The 27,596-nt window shown below is 27.5% G+C and overlaps 2 protein-coding genes across 2 annotated transcripts in view; one reads left to right on the top strand and one right to left on the bottom strand.

The window, feature by feature from the left end:
• The window catches only part of LOC111635448, a 90,303-nt gene extending 79,160 nt beyond the window's left edge, over nt 1-11,143 (bottom strand). The window contains exons 1-2 of the mRNA XM_023380409.1: nt 10,776-11,143; nt 4,709-4,832 (exon numbers count right to left, since the gene is read on the bottom strand). Coding sequence (XP_023236177.1) covers nt 4,709-4,801 — 93 coding nt within the window. The 5' untranslated portion in view covers nt 4,802-4,832; nt 10,776-11,143. The remainder of the gene's footprint in view (nt 1-4,708; nt 4,833-10,775) is intronic.
• Nucleotides 11,144-11,490: 347 nt separating this feature from the next.
• Nucleotides 11,491-27,596, top strand: part of LOC111635449 (GPI transamidase component PIG-T-like) — a 54,553-nt gene continuing 38,447 nt past the window's right edge. Inside the window, exons 1-5 of the mRNA XM_023380410.1 lie at nt 11,491-11,677; nt 11,752-11,929; nt 16,928-17,165; nt 23,008-23,094; nt 25,037-25,124. Coding sequence (XP_023236178.1) covers nt 11,494-11,677; nt 11,752-11,929; nt 16,928-17,165; nt 23,008-23,094; nt 25,037-25,124 — 775 coding nt within the window. The 5' untranslated portion in view covers nt 11,491-11,493. The remainder of the gene's footprint in view (nt 11,678-11,751; nt 11,930-16,927; nt 17,166-23,007; nt 23,095-25,036; nt 25,125-27,596) is intronic.

The following is a 27,596-nucleotide window of genomic DNA, read 5'->3' as shown; positions in this document are numbered from 1 at the left end:
CAAATGACACATGCAGAAAATGTCACATCATGCCAGAAACTATACAACACATCACTTCTGGGTGCAAGCTCTTGGCACAGACAGATTATTTACACAGACATAATTAAGTAGCAAATATAATACACCAAGAGTTTGCAAACAAACACAAATTATTAGACATCCACGAACCATACTACAAATACATTCCTCAGACAGTATTGGAAAACAACATGCACAAACTGTACTAAGACAGAGCCGTAATCACAGATAAAACAATTTACCACAACAGACCAGACATCACACTCATTGACAAACACAATAAAATCACATATTGTTGAATTTTTTAATGGTAGCTGTATTATGTATTATATAGGTAAATGTCTCTTCAATCCGAACAAAATTTCGGATTGAAGAGACATTTACCTATATAATACGTAAAAATCACATATGTTATAGACATAGCCATTCCAAACACTCACTATGTACAAAACACATGCACTGAAAAAATTAGCAAGTACACAGAACTCACCCAGGAAATAAGGCATCTGTGGAGGATGGATAGGGTTCTTATTGTACCTGTTGTTCTCTCCTGTACAAGTGTGATACCACACACACTACACAAAAGCCTGGGAACATTACAATTGAGTAGAAATACATACATCACACTACAGAAGGCCACTATATTGAATACATGCCATATTGTTAGGAAATTCCTGAATACAGACACTGACACACTTATTTAATTTTAGTTTTGTTTTGGTTGCTATGCCTTGACTCTGGTCTGGCATAGTACACAGCCACCGGTGTGAACCGAGTATAACCCACTAAACCCAACATAATAATAATAAAGACGAACAAGAATTATAATAGTAATTTTTATTACTGATAATAATATAAATTCAATTAGAAACTTTAGACTAGGAGGCATTAAAGAGAATTAAAAGAAATATTTTAATCTTGCAAGCGCTTTCAATGTAAATATGTACGTCATCCTCAGGCAATTCAAAATCGAAAAGAGAATTCGAACAGAACAATTTAAATTTAAGCATTAACGATATTAGCCGTTTTTGGAACATAACTATTAAAGTAAATAAGATTTAAATTTTAGAATTAAAAACATTTAAAATTGGCGCGCATGCGTCTTAAAATAAATAAACCTTGATTGAAATGGCTATTAATTAAGATCATTGAAATTTAAAAGCCTTTTTTGTAAATGCGAAAAATTGGCGCATGTGCGCCTTAACATGCCTTAACATGTGCGCCTTAACATAAAAGCCAATTATCTACGCATGTTAAGGTGCACGCGCCAATTATCTATGCATGTTAAGGTGCACGTGCCAATTAGTTATGCATGTTAAAGTGCATGCATGCCAATTTTTCGTGTTTACAAAAAAGGCTTTTAAATTTCAATGATCTTAATTAATAGCCATTTCAATCAAGGTTTATTTATTTTAAGACGCATGCGCGCCAATTTTAAATGTTTTTAATTCTAAAATTTAAATCTTATTTACTTTAATAGCTATGTTCCAAAAACGGCTAATATCATTAATGCTTAAATTTAAATGTTCTGTATGAATTCTCTTTTCAATTTTGAATTGCCTGAGGATGACGTACATATTTATGTTGAAAGTGCTTGCAAGATTAAAATATTCCTTTTAATTCTCTTTAATGCCTCCTATCTGAAGTTTCTAATTGAATTAACACAACTGTTGGTGTGACATCCAATCCAAGTAGACAATAGTGTAATTATTTTTAAACAAATTCTAGCTAGAAAATGGAATATTTTGATTATTTATTATTCTTTTATCATAATAATAATAATTTATGAATTTAAAACTAGTTCCAGAAAAGATAACTAGAAAGAAAAAAACTATTATTATTAAATAATTGTTTAACTTTTTTAGAGTAATGCAAAAAAACAATATAAAATTAAATTAAAAACTTTCAAAAAAGATTTTTGCTTATCTCGCATTTGAAGAGATCAAATATAAAGATAATTTTTTTTTTTCCTTCACTGCTTTCAAAGTTCTGCAGATTGTAAAAAAGAGTTCAATTATTTAAATATAATAAAAATCAAATTTTCTGAAAGCACTGTTAACTAATGTTAGGCACAATCAATATCTTGTACATTTTTCAAGAAAGATAAAATCACAAATGAAATAAATAATTATGAAGTGACTTAAAATTTGTTATTTCACGATAAACATTTATGACTGTACTACATATATAAAAGTGTAAACTGATAACACTAGATTTCTATTTATATATTCCATTGTTATTGATAATGTAACAAATTTGAAATATTTTCAATACAAATTTTTATGAGAGTCCAAAATGAAATTATTTTATTCTAAATAAGATTGATTGTATAAATAATCCACGATTTTTTTGATAAAATTTAACTTAAAAGATTTCATAATCTGTAGTTTTGAAAATATTTATTAAGCAATTCTTTAGTAGAAGTTTTGCATCTTTGTCTTAATTCCAAGTCATGTTAAATATTAAAAGTTGGATGATTAAATCTTTGATATTTTAAATGATCATTCTATGAAATATTTACATTATAATTTGAAATGTGATATAATACAATATTTACTCAAATCTAAGATAGACCTTAATTTCTACATGCATACCCTCAATTTTTTTTGTTTAAATAGACAATTTTAGTCTCATTCCTGAGTATTAGTATTAATCGTAATCATTATACATGTGTAGTTTTAATTTTAGTAAATTTAGATTATAATAAGCAACACTGGATTTGATGTTTACATCTTTCCCCATTTAATCATACTTAGTGCCATTTAAAGTGTTGGAAATGTGACATTTCTTGAAAAAGTGCTATACAACTTTTTTTGGGATTTTCATCCAAGTACTTACGATGTTACTGTAATAGACTAATGAAATTGAGATAAGTTGACCTCTTAAATATTTTCTATTGTGAATATTGGTCTAATAAATCATTAAAATTATGCAATGGAAGTAATTACAGAGAAATAAACTGCACGGGAGTAGAGGTTGTCAATTATAACATATTACATCAAATGTAAGACACATCTTACAATTGATGTAAAATGTATGTCTTACATTTAACTTTATCTACTGAATTATTATCTATATACAAAAAATTATTCTCACTTAATCCTTAAATCAACATAAATAAATAAATAAAATAAAAATTAGTTTACACATGTTTAAATCATCAATTAAACAATCTTTGAAATTTTGGATTTAAGTCATTAATTGTTAATCATTAAATCATTGAAAGTCAATATTTTATTCATTGACATTAAAATTATTAACTCAAGAAATATTTTTTTGAAGTGATGTATCTTTTTGCCTCACTACAGAAATTGTAAATGCATAAAATAACAAAATTTTATTAATTGTAATAAATTCAAAATATACATATAATTTTATTGATACATATTGAAAACTATTATTTACTTTTAAAATACACCATTATTCAGTTATATTAATCAGAACATGTGAGGAAGAATTACATATTAATGATTTGTGATTAGCAGAATGAGATTTCTTGTACAGCACATTAATTGATGACATTTTCAATCAAAATAAAGAAAAGTATTATGAGGAATAATCAATGACAGCATGAAAAAATCTAAATTTATCTGGAAGTATTGATAATGATTTTAAAGATTTTGTTTAGCAGAGATCAGAGTTGTTCTGGCTTGTTATCACATCACTGATATCTAGAAGACAAAGAGAGAAAGAGAGCATCAAGAGACAAATTTTGAGAGAGATTATGTGAGAGAAAGTAATCCTTCAAAAAAATATCAGTATATAAGAGTGCACAAAGTTTGTACTAATTGAACTGAAAAAAGAAACAAAACTTAGCAAAGTTTTGATGCTTACCGTATTTTCGTAGAATGACTGGCATGCTTCATAAAATTATGGGAGACTAGCATGCTGGCTAAACTTTGATTAAAATATAAAATTAATCAGACCTAACAAAAGTAGTTGTTAATTAAACATTAAAGAAAACATTCTTCCAAGTACAATAAAATAACAACATTGTAATTTGACTGACTTAAAATCAGGAAGAGAGTTTTCATTTACAAGAGAATAAAACAATTAAAAGCAAGTCTATTTTAGTCCAGATCCATTATGAACTTACCAGTAAATGCATAAAATATTTAGAACCTACACCAGTCATATTTATGATCACAGATAACATATTTGCCTAATTTTATGATAGCTTTAATACAATATCATTATGATAATGTGAATTTGTTATTTCAGTTTTCCATAGTTCCTGATTTATCCCTATTGAAATTTTCTAGGTGATGAAAAGAAAATCCAATAATATCAGTTTTTTCTTCTAAATGCAAAAAAAAATCTGAGAATGAATAAGCTCAGTTTAAGAAAAGTACAAGTAAAGACCTCTTCATTGAATGCTCCAGAAACAAGATTATGCAGCATTATATAATCATCAAGATTATATAATGTATACATTAACTGTATAATCTTAATTAATCTATGGCCTTATTTCATTTAGTCTATATAGTATCATTAATGAAAATCTTAGTATATACTGAAAAATTGAATGGTATAATTTTCTGTTTCAACAAAAATAAATGTAACAGATATGAAAGTTTTATTGATATTTGTTTTAAATGTTCTGTTTTCACTGAATAGTAGTGTAATAAATAAATAAAAATAATAAAATATTCTGTAAACGAGTTATAAAATTTTTTACACTTCATCTCACCATGCTTTTCTGGGCAATATTTCTTTTGGGTCTTTGAGGTGGCGATTTATTTCCAGACATAGAAAATTTTTCTATCTTTGTTTCTTGCTTCATGGTCGAACAATTACATAGAGAGTACCAAATTCTGGAAATAGCAATAAAATAAATAAATCATTACTTCTTTCTTATTGTGAAAATATTGTTTATGAAATTAAATTTAAAAAATTTCCAACAAAAACAACCTCAAATTACAAAGAACATATTTTCAAAATTAATTTTTTTATAGAATCTTTGCCTGCTACTTTAGATGTATTCAAAAAATTTATATTATTTCAGATTTTTTTTAAATTAATAAAATAATTATTTAAATAAGTTAATGTTCAATATTATTCATATTTAATTTTAAAAAATTATAAAACTGTATGAATTATGTAATGAATCTAAAGCTGAAAAGAATCACTTTAAAAATTTTAAAATAATTAGACATAATTAGACAAATTAATTAGATACAATAAATATAAATTTATTGTAACTCATTCTCTATATAAAAATAAAAGTTATGAAAATTTTGACCATTATATGCTGGGTAGTAATAAAGCAATTATTCTCATTTAACATAGTTATTTAGCAGAATGTAATAGTCAGATAAAAACTTGAAGAAAACCATCTTCAGATTATATAAAAAAAAAATTCCATGAAAGAAAAATTAGTTTCAGGGAAGAAAAGTAAAGCACTATTGTTTATATCTATATTACATTTTATGATACATATAGATATAGCTAGCTACTGTATAATATATACTGTTAGCTTATGCCTAGGTAATAGTCATTGAAAAACCTACTGATATTTTTGATGGTTTATGTTTTCTCAATAAATATAGCAAAAAAGCACAAACTGATTTTATTCTACTAATAAATAGCAATATAAAACATAATAATTTGATAATATGATGAATTCAGAATTAAATAAGAATATAAATAATGATGAATTCAGAAAAATAACTTATTTTACTCATAATCTTTTTATTTACTCTTACTTATATCCATCCTATCACACTAAATCATGTAGTAGAGGCAACTCTTGCCTCACACAGCTTTACTTTTCTTCAAGTGGCTAAACTAAATTTGCAGATTTTTTTATAAAATTATTTTTTACCTATTCTAAAGAACACATCTATCAAATTTCATGAAATCAATTCAGAGTCTTCATTCAATATTACTGAATAAAAAAAAATTATATTATAACCATTCCATACTACTGAAAAGCTATCAAAATTAATTCTAGGTAATTATTTATTGAATCAGAGCTTACATACAACTCATGTAACAACTGCACCTTACTCCAAGTTTATTAAAATGTCATATTTAAACTATATTTTAATAAAAAAATAATATAAATATGATAATTGATCAATCTTTTTATGAAAGGTCAATAATTTATTATAAGGTAAACAGAATATTAATAACCAACAACTGAATGTGATTTCCAGCAAACAATAAACAAAAAATTTACTGCTCAAATGTTTTCGGCCATCATCAAGAATGAATACATAAAAACAGTTCTATCATTCAAACTTTATAAATTTCTAAAGCTTCCAAAGATCATATGTCATGTTGGTCAAAGACCCTATGTAAAAGAGTAGCTTCATCCCAACAGGGGAAACTTCAGGTTCAGCAGCATAACAGGTTTATAGTTTCCCTTAGCCACATCATATTTTTGGTTGCTTATTCTGGCTTGATGGGATCCATATGTGGATCCAATGTATGACATATACCTGTTAAATTGTCCATCTTGTAATGGAATACGGTAAATCCCTGGAGCTTTTGTGTTATCCGACCTGTCCTTTGCATTAGCTAAAAGGCAGAAAACATTGGGTTATCTTTTACAAGTTAAGCACAAATTTAAATCACTAGCAATCCTATTGTAAATTTGATGTACAGACAGTTCGTAACCTATAACTACACAATTATACTCTGCTTTGTTAACCCTTGTACTGGTGTTAGATAACTTAGATTGCTATGTGAAAGTGAATGTGCTGGTTAACGAATAGCTATACCCATGGGCGGAGCTGTACATTTGACACATTCAAGTTTGTTGTTGGTATTGGATGTCTCAGAGAAATGCGAATAAGCCCCTGTAACTAGAATGCATGCCATTACCTTAAAAGGCCAAGGGTCAGCTGAGTTAGCAATCAAAAAGAGGGGAATGTACTTGGTTTGCAATAAATCGTCGTTATATTTCTATTTGACATTCGAATCTTTGATGTCCAAGTAATTAACCTATGTGTAACTTTCCTGATCTAATCCTAGTGTTAGTCCGTAGCTGTTGTTAAAAACTTTTAACACCATCCATATATGAGGTTTAGTACTCCATATAATCAAAATATCATCCACATACTGGGTACAGTAGAGCCTTGAAAACTCGGCACTCCAGATAACTCGGCCACACCCTGGCAGGGCAAAAAAATCCTTAGTTAATTAATTTTCATTATAGACAGCTTTATGCCTCATAAAGTATTTTTCTGAGGTCTGTCTTATCAGGTAAATTACTGTACACAGTGTATTCATTAATTTTCATTTTCATGTAGTAAAGGCTCTATGCCTTCATAAAGGACAAACTTTTCCTTTGTTTAAGGGTATTTGGGCAGTTTATTCTCTGTTGTATTCTCAAGTAAACAATACATATAAGTACAGTACAGTATTTTCTGAGGAAACACTCATACTTATTTTTTTTAACCCCATTCCCGATAATCCGGCATTTTCACAAACTTGGCCATCCTTTGGTCCACATTAGGCCAAGTTTTCGAGACTCTACTGTAATAACTTATTGTTTAGACTATGTTTATGAGTTTAGAAAAAAAAACTGATTTAATGAATTTTCAAATATTGAAATGCATTATGTAATTCTCATATTGTTTAAATTAATAATGCATTAATATAAAGTATAATGGGCATAGAAAAAATAAATCATTATTAATACACAAATAATATTTATATACCTGTTTTATATTTATTCTGATGCTATATTTATTCTGATTTCTTTTTTCATAATGATTAAAGTTTTGCTAGAATTATTTTAAATCATTATTAACTAATAAATTAATTTCCTATATACATATTTATGTATAGAAATATATAAGAATGATTACAATTTAACTAATGAAAACATTATTGTTTTATCACAATGTTATTAAAAACCAAGAAAAATATAATATAAAAATTAAAAACATGTTTATCAAAATCAAAATTTTATATTAAAATCTAATTAAAGAGTAAATAAGTAATAAAATCTTTTTTCTTGTAATTTTATTAGCTTAAATAAATATGTAAGTAGATACACAAAGTGTATTTCCTACATATTTTTATTTTTAAAATGATTTAAATTCTAAGATTAATTCTTCAATTACATATTATAAAAACAAAAATGTTTTTTTATTCTATATGATTATTACAAAAATATTCATACTTGCAATTTTTACTAGTGTGTATGTGTGAATACAGAATACATAAAGTTTAATAATAATATTTTATAGTTTATTAACCTAAATAATGAATTTTAGTTTTTGTTAACTTATTTACTTTGATTTATGTTGTAATTAGATGAATTTACAGATATATCATATATATTCTGTAAACTCATTATGGCTTTAGCATATACTACATAAAAATATTAAAGTGGTAAAAATTGCAATTAAAAACAGTACATGACATTAATTTCTATTAAATAATCATTTATCATTCAAATTCTGCTAAAATATCAGTTTTAGGAGAATTTGAATGATACATGATTGCTGAATAATTATTAAATAGAATTTACTGTCACATACTATTTTTAATTGCAATTTTTACTAGATTAATATTTTTATGCAGTATATGCTAAAGCCATAATGAGTTTATAGAATACATATAATATATCTGTAAATTTATCTAATTACAACATATATCAACTTAAATAAGTTAACAAAAATTAAAATTCATTATTTAGTATAATAAACTATAAAATAAAATTGTTAAATTCTAGCTATTCTCTATTTATACACACTTAATTAGCCTATAATACACAATGATAGCCTATAAATATCCCCTGTGTATATAGACTATTTAGTAAAGTGATTTCTTTAAAAGGTCATTTACAATTTGTTTTTTATATTTATATATGTAATATAAATTAAAAGTAAAAACTAAGCATGCTTTCAATAATATTAGTAATATTATTATGTTTTTTCAAATGTGAATGACTAATACTTGGTCACATTCTATTATTTTGTCTTATATCAAATTAAGCATTTGCAGCTGTTGTATGTTATTACTGTTTTTAGTTTTAAATTTTATTTTTATTTCAATAAATAGGAAAAACTAAAATTTGTTCTTTTCTTTTTACATAAGTTTGTAAAAGTCAAATTCAAAGGTTTATATTAATACAATATATAAGTTTATACATTAATTAAAATATAAAAAGGCCAATTTTCACTAGTATTTCATTAGTAAGAAATATTATTTAAAATAATTATTAAAAGAATAAAAAAAATTCTAAATATTTTTCATATATTATTTCACACAATATTCATTAAAAAAAAAAAAAAATACAAAGTTCTTTCCAATATGATAAAATATGAAAGAAATTTTTTGTAATTTAAATATATCTATTGATAAAAAGTCATGTTAACTCTAAACATAATAACAAGAGGACATTTTGTAGTGATGATAAATCAAAACAACACAAAATAAATTTTTGGAATAGTGAATATGTTATCAGTATTATTAGTGTATATAAATAATCTCAGCTTTATTAAACTGTGATAAAATTTTACAATTCAGCATCAATGAAAATTTTAAAGCAATTAAAATAAAAAACTTCTATATTACAATTACAAAATATCTGGTAAATTAATTAAACATATTTATATAATTAATATTTAAAATAAAGATGCTGTATTTTATAACAGAAAATAATTACATTTGTGAAGAAATTTCTAGAAATAGAATAATTAAGGTTATTTTAAAGTTATTAATTAAAGATCATTTTATAAACAGTTTGTTGATTAGACATTATACATTGATTAAAGATCAATGTATAATGTCTATTTCTTAAAAATCAATTATCTAATCATTATTATTATGTTAACTTTCATTTTATAATTTAATATCTAATATATATAGCACTTGTGGAATTTAATTGTGACATAACACGCGTAAAAAACGTTTTTTCGTGGATTGTTATTATTCAACGTAGTGTTAAGTTGTTGGAAGTCGTTTATCTAATATATATTTTAACAAATTTAAAATATTAATATAGAAACATGACTGAAAACAGTTTATGCTTGAAATACTGTATTTATTATAGAATAACTAATCTTGTTTCACAATATAAATCTATACATTATAATCAGATTAAAATTAGAAAATTTTTAAAATTTATATTTTTAAATGCTTTACAGATCACAGACAATACTTCCTGTTTACATAAAAAGCTCTTTAAATTTTAAAATACACGGAGAGTTAAATTTAGAAGCAAATGTAGCTAGTGTAATTTAGTATTTGGCTTTCGGTAAAAAATCTTGACATTTTCAGAAAAATAAGTAATGATTTAAATAAACAAAACTTGAAGATAGTTATTAAGATTCAGTTTATATATAATACATAATATATAACAGTTAATATGAAGAAATCAATTTCAACTCCATAAAAAATTTTTTGTTTAATGCAATCTGCCAAATAAAATCTATTCTTTACCTTCATAAATGAGTTAATTATATTAAAATTTTAAATTTAAGATGAAAAATAAGTAAATTTATAACCTACAATATATATACATATAATTTTTGACAGTTTAATTTTCTAAATAAATATGCTGAAATTTCAGAGGTTGATGCGAAAATATATTAATATATAATTGAATATTAAACACGTGAAATCTGTTGAAATTGAAATGTATTGATAAAAATACTTGCGGGATAGAATTTGTTTTACTATTTTCGTAAGAAAATAGCTAATCGGCGAAGATTTAAAGATTAAAATGGTAAAAGTTTACAATAATATATATGTACGATTAAGTATACATGAATATAATCGAATATATTGATCCTTACCTTGAATTATAGCTGCCCTTTTAATCATTTGTTCAGTCAGATTATAAAAAAAAACAAATAAAACAAACAAACAAAAGAAAAAGAGTCACTCCCTAGACGGCTGGATAAATTTTTTATAAACAATTCGTATCTTATAAGGCAAGAAATCTAATATCCAATTACTACAAACAACACACATCAATAAAATTCTCATAAAAACTAAAAGAAAATTCCAATCCATTATCAGTTTTTAGTTTTTGCATTTCAATACGTTATTGCTTTGATTAATTATAGCATTGAAAGATTATAAAGATTATCCGAGTTAATTATTTATACGAAAATTTCTTGTATATCACAAATTACTCTTTTATTTAATTTCCGTCCTCTCCTCCATTGTCCATGTGCTTCTTGTTGTTAATGATGGGTTGAATAACGGTCATGAGTGTTATTGGTTAATATTCTACTTGATAAAATTTACCAAAAATGTATTCAATTTAAGCGTGTATTTATTATTAAATTAATTAATATCGCTATAATAAATGTCGTAAATGTATTTATTAAATTTTTGAAATATTTTAATAAAATATTTATATATTTATAAACGATAAAATCAAATATTTGATTTAAATTAATATTTATAAAAATATATAAAAATTAAATTATATGTTATTTTAGTAAAATATTCGAGAAGTTTGTTTTTTTTGAATAAAATTGTTGTATTATGCGGTATGCTAGTAATATGGCGCCGTCCAGTATGTCGATTTTTACATGTGTATTTTTAACGATTATAGGAACATGTTCTGCAATTGAATCAGATATTTTTAGTGAAGAATTAATTATTAAACCTCTTCCGAGTGGGCACGTGTATGCATATTTCCAGTTTCCTATTAGATGGAATGTGGATTTGGATCAAAATGATGCGCGTTGGTTTGCTTTCAATTATTTTCTTACGATAATTCCAATATTTTTATTTATTTTAATCGTTTGGTGTTTTCAGTCCGTCATTTTCGTTTGTTTCCGAGATCCATTGGACAGATTGTCACGAAACACCGGGTTCAAGAATTACACTTAAGTTTAACTCAAGGGAGATGGAGACACAAAAAATGGGGATATCCATTGAAAGATGCACCACCTGGAGCTGAGCTTTGGGCATGGTTTAGACATGACACTTTAGAGTAAGAAATATCCATTCATTTTAATTTTATTTTATGTGTAATTTAATATAAGTATTTAGATAAATATATTAAATAATTTATAGATTATGTTGTTGTTGTTATAGTTTATTGATATGTACTGTACAGATAAAGATTTATGCAATTATTTAATAATTTTAATGTTTCAAATGTATTTTAGGTTAATGTCCAGATTCGTGGACTGTCATGGCGGCAGTTCCTGTTTCAGCCTCGAAACCGGAGCGGTTTGGAGACGACATGTCATGTGACGATGCGAGTGAACGGCGGCGGCTGCTGCGCCGCGATAAACGGGGAAAACCGATGCGCGGGTTAACGTCCACATACGTAGACTGTCATGGCGGCTCATCTCTGATTCCGGAAAAGAAAAGGAAACAGTAGGGACGCACGTTCTAACCTAACCTAACCTAATCTAACCTAATCTAATAATATAATTGGTAATAATTATGATAATTTATTAGAATAGGTTAGGTTAGGTTAGAACGTGTGTCCCACTGTTTCCTTTTCTTTTTTCTTGTTTAAAGTCCAGACACGTGGATTATCATGGCGGCTCACCTCTGATTCCGGCAAAGAAAAGAAAAGGAAACAGTGGGGATGCACGTTCTAACCTAACCTAACCTATTCTAATAAATTAGCATAATTATTACCAATTATATTATTAGAATAGGTTAGGTTAGGTTAGGTTAGGTTAGAACGTGTGTCCCCACTGTTTCCTTTTATTTGCTGGAATCAGCGATGAGGCGCCATGACAGCCGCCGCCATTCGCTCGCGTCGTCACGTGACATGTCGTCTCCAAACTGCTCCAGTTTCGAGGCTGAAACAGGAAGTGCCGCCATGACAGTCCACGTATCTGGACATTAACCGTATTTTATAATAGCAAATATCATAATCGTTATGAAATCCAGAATTTTCTATGGCAGTGTTTTTTAACCTTCTTGAATACGCAACCCCTTTACAACTTAAAAAGTTCTGACGACCTCCCAGGGCCATATTAAAACTATATCAGTGATTTTAAAAACTATGTATTTAATTTTCTTTCTGTTGAGACCTAAATATCGATTGAAAAACCAATTGTACTGTAAAATAAACAGGCACAGCCTTCTCACTGAAATTGTAGGTTTTTTATTGTAGTGTAGGACCTAAAAACACTTGTCTTTTTCTTTTATCCGCGATTCCCATGTAAGGCTTTGTGACCCCCTGAGGGTCGCGACCCACAGGTTGAAAAAACACTGTTCTATGGAATGGAATTATAAGGTGTTGATTCTGTATTAAAAGGAACAATTTGACATGTGGTTCCCACCTGATCATGTCCTAATTAAATCAAAGTTGACACATGTTCTGTAATGTCTAAAACTATTTTATACTCTATTTTAAAACTATTAGCTAAAGTTACAGATACCAGAAACAAATGAGCTTCTAGTGCAGGGGTTCCCAACCTTGTGCCCATAGCAAAGTGTTGAAATAATGAAAAAGTTTGAGCAAATCCTTTATCACACAGACTGTTTAAAGCCCTTGTAGAAAAGGACGAATCTTCCCAAGCTGACCTTATCTTAAATACTGATATAAGATGGTTAAGTAAGCACTTGGCCAATTTTTTGATCTTTTGGAAGAGATGAAAGAAAGTCAAACATTTGAACAATTAGATAATGTACAATGGTTGATGGGCTTGGCTTTTTTAACTGACGTATGTGAAAAATTGAACAGTTTAAACCTGGATTTCCAGGGAAAAAATAAACATTTAGCTGATTAGCTGTATAAAAGCATTCAGAGCCAAAATACAGTTTTGGATAAATAATATGTTGAAAAATTCTCTTATACACTGATGAAAAAAGTGACTGGTAAAGATTATTTTGACATAACATTATTTATTACTTATATTAAAAACTTTGGAACAGTTTGAAAGTAGATTCCAGCAATTTACCATTATCAAACCAATGGCTACCCATGGCTAATGTCTACTTCTGTAGTAAATTCTTTTACTACACAAGTAGACATTACTGAAACTGCTAAATCTATAGCAGAACTTCTTTAAGAAGAAACATCGATAATTGAAGAAGAGATTTTAGATTTTCAAAATGACATCATATTAAAATCTCATGATATGGATGTAAACTTTTGGAATTTAGTTGATCATAAAAAGTATAATGTTTTGAAAAAAGGAGTCTTCAAAATCAAATCCTGTTTTGATTCCACATATTTGTGCAAATCTTTATTTTCCACCATAAATATTATAAAATCAAAAATCAGATCTCAACTTAATAATCTTGAAGTTTGCTTACAATTGGGATTATCATATTACACTCCCAACTGTGAGAAATTAGCAAATGAAATACACTGTCAAAGATTGCACTAGTTCAAATTTTGTAATAAATATATGTTACAAAATGCATGTTATAATAAAAAACGTAATATTTAATTTAAATTTTTTTAAAAATTGATTTGCGCATGCCACTATTTTTTGCAATCTCGAATGCATCCACGACACAAAAAGGTTGGGAACCCCTGTTCTAGGGAGTCTTAAGTGAAGGCCTTAAAAGTATCACAAATGATGTGAAACAAACTTCCAAGTTTCACAAGTCATAAGAAAAAAATTCTAAAATATGAAATTTGTATAACTTTTGGTCTTTGACTATCTAACAAAATTTCAACAGCCTGGCTCTGCTAGTTTGTTTATAACTATTACATTAATATATATAAAATTCTTAAAATTAGCCTTATTGTAACTTGATAATATGGTAGTTCATTTGGCTAGGTTTATAACAATGACTTAAAATTGATAAAAAAATTCAATACATAAAAGTCCATGTTTATCTTGTTAAAATTTCTGAAGAAAACAAATTTAGATGTTGTCATTTGGTGAAAAAACTGAATAGTTATAACACTGACATGCACAAAAACACCTTCCTTATTTACTCCAGAATCATTTTTTCTAAATTACAAACATTTTCAGCCATATTTAGAGGCCTACCTCAAGTAAAAAAACCATTTCATTTATCAAAGATTCAAAAACAAAACGTTTTTGAATCTTTGATAGATGAAATGGTTTTTTTGATATCATGATTTGATTTGAATCACATATCATGATTTGATTTGAAATTTACATTATAATTAACCGACATGGATTAATTTAAATTATAAAATAATATAAAAGTAAACATGACTTATGTTAATGGTCTCTTGAATCTTGGTTGATTCTAGATTCAACAGACCATTAACATAGGATACCTCCAAACATAAATATGTTACCACACTGGCCCAATACACCTGAATCCAGTGTCTCCCCCTGTTGGAATGAAGCTAGGTTCTTGCAAAAGTTATTTGACAGAGAAAAATTATGAATAGTTGAGATTATAGAAATATATAATTAAAAATGGTGGTCCCTGTTTGGGCGAATTTTGTCTTTAAACTATTAAATAGAAATACTGTATATAAAGCTAAACTAAATGGAAGTTGCATCAATAATGATTATCTCTTAGCCCAGGCTTGCAATACTGTATATCCTTAATTGATAAGCTCACTAAACATTCATTTAACCTGTTTTTACAATATTTTCAATACTTTAGTCTTTATTTGTCTAAGATACATTACACACTTTATTAACTTTATAGATTACAAATAAAATAATGTTTTTTATAATCTATGTTATGTAATTTTTGAAGCACGTGAAAGTGCACCATATTTTATCTTATTATTTTTAATGTTTAATTTTACATTATTTTATAATTTAAATTAATCCATGTCAGTTAATTATAATGTAAATTTCAAATAAAATCATGATGTGTAAAACGTTTTTGAATGTTTGATTGATGGAATGGTTTTTTACTTGAGGAAGACCTCTAAATGTGGCTGAAAATGTTTATAATTTAGAAAAAATGATTCTGGAGTAAGGAAGATGTTTTTGTGCTGTCAGTGTCAGTTGTGAACAGTTCCAGTATATTAATTAATTAAATGAATTGTTATAAGATGTTATCCAAGTTGTAAGGTTAAATTTCAAGACATTGCAGAAATACTACTATTCAAATTCATCATCAAAAATCTTTTTGCAGTTTTGCCTATCTTTGGACTGCTGTATCTCAAATTTATCAGCTCCAATTCTCTTCCTTTTACTTTCATCAGAAAGAGCAGGATTTTTATACAAGGATTAAAAAATGGCTTGGTAAAGAAAAGAAACAACTGCTTTTGCAAAATGTGTTGTGCAAGTTTTACACATTGCAATTGCAGTTTAACAGCAATTTATAATTGACTTATTCCGAAACCGTGCCTTTAATTTATTATTCTATACTTTACAACTGGGTGCATAGGCAGACACTGGGCATTTTTAACATCACTCTTTATTCAGGAATATTTTACATGCCAATATGCATTTCAGGCATACACCCCTCATCTGTTGGCTACAGAATAAAAATTTGAACATGTATTTTTCATATTACAAATTTTTCTATAATTTACAACATACCTTTATCTTTAAGACATTTATTATAGAGTGCATGTACTTTTTAAAAATACATATATTCACAGTTAAAATTTTTCTACTTAGTGCACTAAACAGCACATACTTTACTGGTGAAGTAAAGAGAGGTTACCTTGAGAAGAAAAGCTAATATGATTGAGTTACGCTAAGTAGTTCAGAACTAGTGATAAAAATTTTGGGTCAAAAATGAACTGTAGATAAGATATTTATTTTGCTTATATTGAGTTCTATCTTTTGTAGATATCAAACCACATATATAAAATCTAGAAACATTTGATCTTAATCACAACATTTATAGTACACAAACATAATACAGCATAATTTTTAAATAATTAAACCTTAACTTTAGTCTTTACTTTGTATTGTGATTCAGAATTATTTAACATTAACCAAATTTAGTTAAATAACAAAATAAGTAACTGTGATATTAAAGTTTTTCTATAATTTTTTACTAATATGAATATTTTCTATGCTTAATATATTAATCATAATTAATTAATTGTTTTTTATAGTGTCAATAAAGCATGGACTGAATTAACCAATTCATTGTCTGGACAGTTTTGTGCTTCATTAAATTTTATAGATGCAACAAGTACAATTTCTCCTCAAATTTCATTTCGACCACTGGGATTAGTTCATGAAAAGCATGGTGCTAATTCTTCTTATGTTCGATTTGCTTCTTTACCTAAAGAAACAGTTTGTACTGAAAATCTATCTCCATGGCGAAAACTGCTACCATGTGATACTAAGGTAACTAAATAATTGACTATTGTTAATTCAGAAAAGATAAATATAATAATAATAATATAAATAAAATAATTATATTTCTATTGCATATAATAACAACTTAATGCTATTAGCAATTATTTTAATAAACAAAACCATTAAAAACTTGCTTATTGAATTGAAAATTCTTAATCAATGCAACATTAAAGAATCAAGAATTTCAATTAAATCAAATGAATAACAATTTTAATTTTAATAATCAGTTTTAATAATTTTAATTTTAATAATAAAATCAATCAATTTTAATAAAATTGACTGATTTTACAAGAAGGACTTAAGCTCTGCTTCAGAACAAAACGGCATTGGTGAGTATGGCAAAGAGCAAGAATCTGAATAAATTAAAAACATTTATGCGTGATCTGTAATTAAAATTTTTGATTAGAAGCAAATAAATACTTGCTGCTGTCAGTTTTTTGTTGAAAGTTAAATTCATGATATAATTGAGTGTAACTCAGGCATGGCCAACATACGGCCTGCGGGCCAGATCCGGTTGTCTAATGAATTTATGTGACCCACAATCAATCTTTCAATATTAGCTATTGAAATCTGAATAGCTCAATGAAAAATTCTGATGCGTAAAAAAAGAATAAAAAGGTCAACAACTCACTGTGCATTTAGAGTTAACCCTCCATTACAAATCTCGTAAATACAGCGTAGAGTGTTGATAAAGCATGATAATGTGAAAAATGTATCTGTAATCTCTAATCTGACACCACAATGAGACCTCGCACCACCTCAAAATCTTCCTAGGGCAGCCTCTGGTTCGGCCTGTGGAAAAAGTTTTCTTTCCAATTCGGCCTGGGGGCAAAAACTGTTGGCCACTCCTGGTGTAACTTAATAATGCCATGGTATAATATAAGTATAACTGTGGGTGAAGCTAAAAATTTTGATATATAAGTAGGCTGCTGAAAGTTTATGAAGAAAAATAAGTTGGTACATAATTTGAAAGTGTTGTTTAATGATAGCTTAACAATAATATGAATACTTGACATTCTTAATAACCGATGCTTCTGTGATATTGGTAGTTTAGACTTTTTTTTGTTACTGAAATGAATATTTTTATTCTGGATGAAATTTGTTTGTTTTTGCCAGAAGATGAATTTAATCAGAACTGAAATTTGTGTATTACTCTATTAAACCTTTTTACATATTTTGAGACAGTCAAATTGTTAATTAAATAGTCTTTTCCAAATAAATATTCAAAGATGCTCAGGAAGGAAACATCCCAATCCACATAACCATAAATATCATGGACCATGAAAATCATGTCTAGTTTCTTAAAAAGAACAGCCTCCCTACTGCTTAAAAGTTAGCCAAAATCAAGCAATATCAGTTTTCATTAAATGCAAAAAATATGCAGAAATAAAGACATCTTATGATTTTTTAATCGTATTTAAGCTTTTATGTTGGCTTCAAATCTGAGGACTTATCACATCTTTTGGGAAATGTTTTCATGTACACATCAAGAGATTTTTTTTTTTTTGCTGTTCTACTTTATTATATGCATTTTAGACAGCTATGTCCCTCTTAAGCTTAATGCAGATGCCTTTTGGGTTAAAAGTTCTTTTACAACTACATTACATTTTTAAAAAAGAAAGATTATTTTTATTCTACAGGCTACTAATATCTGTAGAATAAGTTTAGCTTTGCAGTTTTAAGTCTGTTGGATTTTTAATGTAAATTTCTGTAGCATCAATTCATTATCATTACATTTGGGAAAGCTTTTTTAAACTCTTATGGTATGTTTGATATTAAAACATTACAATGTGGCCAAAAACATAGTACACTTAACTTTAAATAAATGTAATTTATTGGGTTGCAATTTTCAAATTGCAGCCCAATAAATTACATTTTCAAATTGCAATTTTCAAATTGCAGACCTACAGATTTTCTGTCTTTCCTTAATCTTGAGAATAGAATTAATAGAAAATCAAGATTAGATATGGAAAGCTATATATGATCTCCAATCTGATTTGGAAGTCATGTGATTTTTAAAATTAAAATATAATAAAAAAATTTCAGCCTGACATTGTGAGAATGTCATAATAAGCAATTGCTCATTCAGAATTTAAAAAGCATTGAGATATCTGCTGCACTTTTGTTAAGATGAAAAGCAAAATCTTTGTGTCCAAAATTTTGTCTAAGCTTAAGTAGCAATCAGAGATTATCAATAAGCAGGCATGATGGTGAAACTAACTGAAACTTGATGCTTGTCAGATCATCACTAGGAACCAAGTAATGTTCTGTAATGTCTTATTACATGAAAGTAAAGCAAAAGCCTGGAAAAATATGCTAATGGTGAGCTACTAAGGTTCGTGGTTAGTGTTCCAGGCCTGGACTTGCACGGGCAAAAATTAAATATCATTACTAAAGATCAAATGTAAAAAAAGAATTACTATACGTAATATAAAAAATTCTATTTATTAGTAAAGCCCATATATGTATAATTCAATAACACTAGAAAATCTTTGTAAAATAAGAAAAGATACTTTATCAAACCAAAACATATATGTACAAAACCTGCCTAACAATTTGGGAACTTAAATCAAATTAGAACTATCTTAATTCTATCACCACATAATCAACAAGAAGAAAGGAATCAATTCTATCAAAAAAAATACAATGAATCTTAAAATTTGACTGTGTGTCACCAAAACTCTGTTACTGGACCTGGAACTGAAATTTGAAAATCTTTTATTGATCACTCAATTCTTAGCACTACCTCATTTCAATCTAAGCTTCACCTCATCTGAATTGTCTCTGTCTTTTTTATGCTGCAGGTGTGGTGATGTTACAATGCATCCACCCACTTGCCCTATTTACATACATACACAATAACATTTTATTAGTTGGTTTTTTTCCTTCATGTCATCTCCCTCACAATTCTATGATACTTTTTTGTGTTGTCTAGTAACAATTTGGGGGTGGGAGATCTTTTTTTTAACTTCCTGTGGAAGTTTCCCACCCCTGAGATGTTGTTTTGGGATAATGACGTCATTTTTTTTGTCTGTAGTCGTCGTGAGTTTTTAACTTTTAGAATGTTGTCTGGGGAGGTGCAATAATCTATCCTTAATGAAATAAAATCCCCCAAAATAAATAGAATAACGAAAAAATAATTTGTAAACAAAATACAATGGCTTGGAATTGACTCCTTACAGTTTTAATGCCAAAAACAAATTAAAACATACCTCTTGTCATACAAGGATGATATGATTTCATATTTTTTTTTTTTTTTTTTTGTCAAATAACTTACTGTGTTTTTTGTGATACCAAGTCAGTTTCTTATTTCTACAATTTCTCTCTAAAAATTTATTCTTTCTTCCAGTTTGTTTTTTCAATCTGATTTTTATCTTCACTTTGATTGCTCATGTCTACTAGATAGATTCATGGTTCATGATTCACAGTTCATGTTTCATGGTTATTCATCATCATAATCACATGCACTACTTTTTAAAAACAAACAAACCCTTAGAGATAAAAGTAAGTATAAAAGAATTATTTATGAGTAAGGTGGATGTACCATTTGCTGACAGTGACCTATTAGCTGATAACTTTGAATAATTATTGTATTAATATAAGAAATATGCCAATTCTGCTTGATTTTTCTGAGAAAATTTGCATTTATACTGATAAAAGAAAAAAAACATAAGAGTACAGTAGAGCGTCGATTTTCCGAATCAATTAGGGACTGGGGTTGTCCAGATAACTGATATTTCGGATAACTGATTTACGTACGAAAAAATAGTTTTAACGTATCCGATGTCGAAATGTTTCTCTGTTGCGTGTCGCTTCGCGTTGAATTTTCGTCGATGTTAAGCCTAACAAAGACTATTGTATCATTAAAAATTATTTTTTTATTTGGTACAAACAAAATAAATATATTGAAAAATATAAAAATAATAAAAAATTATACTTCAATTAACACTCCTAAACCTTATAACTCCAGTAATAAACATTTAATAGCAAACTAACATGTTGTTGCCATGGCAATGCACACGCTTAACTTTTTATTCTTTTAAATTACGTTGGTAAAGTTCCATTTTTTGAAAATAATTTCAGAATTTTTGTTCTATGCACTCACATGTTCGAATATAACTGGTTTTTTAAACCTGAAGAAGACCGAATGTACGGTTGAAAACGTTAGTTTGCTATTAAATGTTTATTACTGGAGTTATAAGGTTTAGGAGTGTTAATTTATACATTCTCCAGTATACGCGTAAGAAGATTTGAATTATACTTCAGATGTTAATTTAGTATCAAAAACATAAAATATTTGAGTAGCCCAAGTCATAGCCAAAGATTGAAGTACCACAGCACTGGCGAAAATTTAAATTTGCCGACTGGAATTCTTTCGGATGATTGACTTTCGGAAAATCGACGCTCTACTGTATAACATTGTAAAAAGAACAATAATTTTGGAAGAAAAAAGTTTCATAAAATAATATAACTACAACATTATCTTAAAGTATTAGCCATTGGTGCATTTACAATTACTGTACATTTGAAGAGCTCTTTTCCAAAAGTTCCTAAGTTAAAAATATTGAAAAGTGAATTTACTCACATTAAGTTAATTACAAATTAACAAATTACCTAGTGTAGTGAGTACACTGCATTAATTAATTTGTTACTTAATTGACTAGATTCACCTGATGACTTAATATTTGTCAAAAAGTCCTAAGTCAATGAAAAAGTTTTTATAGTGCAGTTTTATTCAAACTGGCCTAAGTCAAAGCAATGATTTCTTTCAAATTGACTTAAGTCTATTTTGGACATTGACTCTTTTGGAAATGAGCTTTTCATCTATAAGTTAAATAATGCTTTACTTTACCTGATCTATCTTTTTGTTAGCTGTTCCAGCAATTTTTTTCCCTTCCCTCTTATTTTGTTTTTCCAACATCTATTTTATTTGGGGATGCTTAATACATGGAGATCTTGAAAAATTTAAGGATGGTGTTGCTCTCACTTTCAACTGCTTACACTGATAAGTATGACTCAAATTCATATTTAGTTTTATTACATTTTCAACCATCAGATAACTAATATCAACTTCAAAATCATATCCAATTTGGAAATGAATGTTTGTTATTAGTTTTTTTGAAAGGATATATACTTACTTTTCTTGGTGTTTTAAGAATCACTTAATTAAAATGTTTGTTATAAACTCATTTGTGTGCCAATTTGCCCCTATTCATAGGTGATGAACCCATGTCAAACAATTTTTTATTTTTTGAAAATAAATGAAATGAAACATTGTCTTTTCTGTAGTGACTATGACACTGGAATACAATAAGCTATGACTGTTTTTTAAATTCACTAGCTATTATCAATGGAAATGATTGTCAATTTAACTTAATTAATCACTATAGTATTCAAGAGTTAACTACAATGAGAACTTGTTTTTATACATATGGCATCCATCTTGGAAAAATTATGTCACTTTTCCCAATCAATGAGGGGCATGTGAAATTGGTCAATTGTTTTTGTCTAAATTTGTTTTTTCGTGTTATCTTAATTTCTTATTTTCAATTTATATAATTGAATTCACTAGCTATTATCAATGAAAATGATTGTCAATTTAACTTAATTAATCACTATAGTATCCAAGAGTATCCAAGTGTGTGTGTTAAAAATGAATAAATAATCTAAAATCTTCAGCTAAATTTCACTTGCTGTTTAATATGTAATTATTTCCACTATTTTTTTTTAATTTTTGATTGAATTAAAATATATATAATGTATTTTTAATTAAAATTTTAACATTTATAAGTTTTAATACATAATATATATATATAATTCCTTTTTCTAGGCAGGACTTTCTACCCTTCTTAATGCCATTAACATATTGAACAGTAACTATTTTTCAATAGCAACTGATTATCGTGTTATTTGTAGGGTAAGTGTTAATCAAAGTTTTAACCTAGTTTAGTAATTATCTTAAAATAGGTATTAAAAAATATTTTCTTTCTTGATAGTCATAAGAAAGTCACTGATTTTATTGTATGAATTTTAAGAAAATATTTTCATTTAATTTTTTTTTTTTTTTAAGTATAATTTCTGATAATATTAAACACCTTTTCTCAGCATAGAAATGGTTCAAAATAGAAATTTATTCTTTAAAATATAATTTGGTTAGGTTTTTTGCAAGAGTTAAAGATAAATTTCCACTCTAAGTTGCTGTTATCGATAGACTGCAGTGTATTTGTTTTCATTATCCAACAAATAAAAATATCAAATAATTACAATTTTCAATAATAATTAAATATTTTTGTGTATTTTTTTCATTTAATCCTATTAATAGTTTTTCTCCTCATTTATATTTGTTTTTTATACAGAATTTTTAAAATTTAAAATCAGCAATGAAATTATATTTTTGGTTAATAAAAAGCTTAAATATCAGGAGCATGCCATTTTTACAGAAACCTGTTATGATAGTAATTCTGCAACTGAATTTGACTGATTATAATACATCAAGAGTTGGAGAAATGGAATAAATGGATAATATATAGAATTTTATGATAGAGGGTTTATCCATCTTAATACTTTCTTGTACCTTTTTCTTGAATATCTATCTAAAATTAAAACAAATGTAAAGTATTTTATAAATGTATGAGTAGTTTTACAAGAATATTATATAATGTGGATTTAATCATTTGTTTATGTACTAGATACAAAATATAAGTGTGCATACATAATTAAGATGTATTTGCTTTATTCATTGAAAGTCTTTCCTAGTTTTTTACTTAATGATTATATTGGATATTGTGACCGTAGGGTCGGTGTCTCTTTGACACCACGTCAGGAGATCTGAATCTGACACCACCGAGTCTCTGGGGGACTCAGAAATCGCGACGTTACGTCTAAGATTTGCGAGCGGTAGTGGGTGAGCGCTTGGATTCGGAGTAGAGGTGAGGAGAGAGACGAGGAAGTAACTTACTCGGACTCCATAGTAACAAATAAATAACAATTTTAATTAAATCGAACTAAATACTATACAGAGATACTAAATACTATAGGGCATATTATCATTCTTAATTATACTAGGCCGTTGAGAGAGAGAGAGTTTACAAACGAATCGCAGGTTGATAAATACCTTGTCGATGGACAGTTCTTTACACTAGATCCGAATCTTGTCCATTCACTGGTGTGGAGGCACGGAGGAGTGTAGAGGCTTAATCCAGCACGAATTTTTCTCTCGGGTTAATCCTGGGTCACGGTTTTAATCCGGGGTCACGATTTTAATCTTGTAGGACGACTTTGTTGGGCGGACTTTGGATGACGACTGACCTCGGGGTCCTCTTTCCTTTTTCTCTTCTTCATTCCTCTTGGGTTTTTTNATAATTTTTATAATCTGTTGACTCTATATGACTTTATCTAATGTTAAAAATATTTTATAAGTCTACATTAAATTTAAAAGTTATGTCTAAAAAATTAACATTTATGTAGTGTGTGTGTGTACATTATTTATTAATTTTGTTTTTTCACAACAATTTATTTTATTATTTGCTCTTTAAGGTTAATACTGAAATAAATTTTAATGCATTTTATTAAGGAATATAAAAAATAAATAAGTAAAATTTATACACTTTTACATTTATAAGAATTGTTTTCTAAACAGTAACCTATATACTTATTATTAAAAATATATCTAATTCTTATCCTATATCTAATTATTAAAAACATCAAATGCATCAAAAAATGATTTTTATATAATTCTATTCTACATCTGAATAAATATAATTCATAGTTTATCTGTATAAAATAACATTTTTAAATGTTTCAAAAGTTTGAATAATTTCTGATAAATGCATTTATATAACTTTTTTTTTATACTTCAGGATAATCAATGCATAAACACTGCCTTAGAGCTTCTGTTTTCATTATCTGTAGTATTTAATCCACCAGTTATGCAGCAGGGCAAACAAGGTAAAATATTTAATATCAATTTTTCAATGACAATATTTTATTATATAATTAAAATGAAATTACTTAGCAAATTATGTACTTCAAACTGTACAAAGCATTAAATGTAGTAGTATAATGACATTTGGATGACAAGAGTTAACACAGATTATGTATTACATAACAATTAATGAAGGTTCATAATTATGTGTAATTATCAACATTATTATAAATAATATTAACGCTTTTAAATAAAAAATACATATATTATATAGAATTAATTTCCACAGTCTGATAAAAGAAAGAGGTGTGAATGAGTTTTGAAAAATCAATTTATTAAAGATTTTAAAATTTGATATTTATGTCATAATATTAAAAAGATTAAATTAAATTTATTATACTGAAATTTTAGACCCATAGTCATTGACCAATAATTATTCAAACAGTGAACATGTTTATGATGCAATTTAATTTTGGAATTCTCCTGTATTTGACTTTGAGCCAGCTGTTCCTGTTTTTGTTCTTTGTGATAATTTGTTTTAGTTAATTTTTAGTTCATTCAGTTTATTTTCTGTGGATAACATCCATGGATATGATTCAAAATCCCAACACCATTAAAAGCTCCCTTCCCAACACATTGGAGTATCACAATTAAGGTCACGATATGAATGGTGGTATCCTGATCCAGTACAATAAATTACAGCCACATGTACAATTTTGACTGCAGTAGAACAATTAATGAATCACCTGCCTAAACTTTGGTATCTTAACAGACAATTCCAACATCTTAACATATGGTAAAAACAAATAAATGAATATATTTATAACACTATTTATGTCAAACAGTTAGCTTTACAATAATTGATCATATAATATTATGTACTAATGTATTATCTACTAATATAATATTCTATATTATATTTTATACACCAGTAGCTCTATACGCTTTACTTTTTATTGGTGAAATGTATGTACCTATCAGTGGCCTACCATGGGTGTCAGCCGCCGGGGCGGAGGAAAATTTCAGCCCCCCTTATTTAGGTATTTCAATTTAAAAGACCAAAATGCATTTTCGTCACAGAACAAGCAATGAAAAATTTGGTGGTAGTGCAGTGACCTGTTTAAAAGAGTTCTATTGGATATTAGTGGTGTATATGAACATGAACATGATTGAATCGTACAAAAAAAAAAAAAAGGGTCAACAGGTTTCGCAGATTTCTTCGGATGAAAAACTTACTAGTTCCCCTGGACGGCAAACCGATTCCCGGACTGTCCGAATGATAACACTATCGTAGGCATGATGCAAGTATAGATTAGGATGTTTCAAATTTTTACAAGATATTATTATTATTTATTGTGAAATTTTGCCGCCCGGGGTGGGCCACCCCCACTATGGTACACCACTGGTACCTATTTCTTTTTAATCATAATCGTATTTTGATCACTTGGGTTTTTGACTGTGTCAGAATTTAGACCTGTCAAGATTTTGAATATTGAGATATTGATTTGTAGGGATTTTGATTAGATTCCAATATTCATATCCTTTTTAATAGTGTTTGTTTGAACTTTGTCTTTCCACTTTGTGACAATACTGTATATATATTTTTCTTAAATGTAAATCATTATCTATTCTTTAATAGAATTATTGCATAAGATAAGCTATTATGTTTCACTTATACTATGTTTCACTTATACTATTAAGTAAAATATAGTGCAATAGCTGGCTAACAAGCTTTGAGAACTACACTTAATGAGTCAAGAATAGCAAGAGCAAAGAATATGTAATTTTGATGTTTAAAATATAAATAATAATGTGTTTGGCCTCTTCAGTGGCTCTCAGGTATATGAGCAAAAATATTTGAGTTTTTCCAAAAGTTTGATGAAATTTTAAAGCAACCAACAATGTTGGAATATTCTATGCATTCAGAAAGTTTAAAAATGGCCATAAATGCTTATTATTATTATGCATTATTAAGTAAATAACTGCTGGAAGAATTGCCATTTAGAACTAAATAATTGCCATTTAGAACAGTTTTCAAGTGAAGTTCAACTTTGATGATAAAATGCTAAATACCAAAGAGATCTTTATTACATTTTCATGCAAGTGTAGCACAGAAAAATATTTTCTGAGAGCCTATTTTAGATGCACCTACAGCTAACAAGTGTGATTACAATTACAGTGGAACCTCGGTATATGACCTTAATCCATTCCTGATGTTTGGACTTATATTGACTAGGACGTATACCAAACCAACCTTTCCCATAAGAAGTAATGTAAAAATGATTAATTCATTCTCATGTAAAAAAATGGCTGGCTTTAAACATCTCACTTTCCTAGCTAGTTCCTGCTTGATTTTTCATGAGATCAGCATGTATCTTTTTAGCTTTCTCTCAAATAATTGCTTCTGTTGCTACTAGATTTGCCTTACGTTTCTCACATTTCAAGTGATTTTTAATGTCAGTTCTGATACGCTGTCGCCAGCACACTGTTTTTCA

Source organism: Centruroides sculpturatus, unplaced genomic scaffold (assembly GCF_000671375.1).
Source record: "Centruroides sculpturatus isolate CEXI.00-Female unplaced genomic scaffold, Cexi_2.0 scaffold819, whole genome shotgun sequence".
Classification (NCBI taxonomy): domain Eukaryota; kingdom Metazoa; phylum Arthropoda; class Arachnida; order Scorpiones; family Buthidae; genus Centruroides; species Centruroides sculpturatus.
The sequence above is the reverse complement of the archived record's forward strand: the minus strand, read 5'-3'. Positions and strand labels throughout refer to the sequence as shown.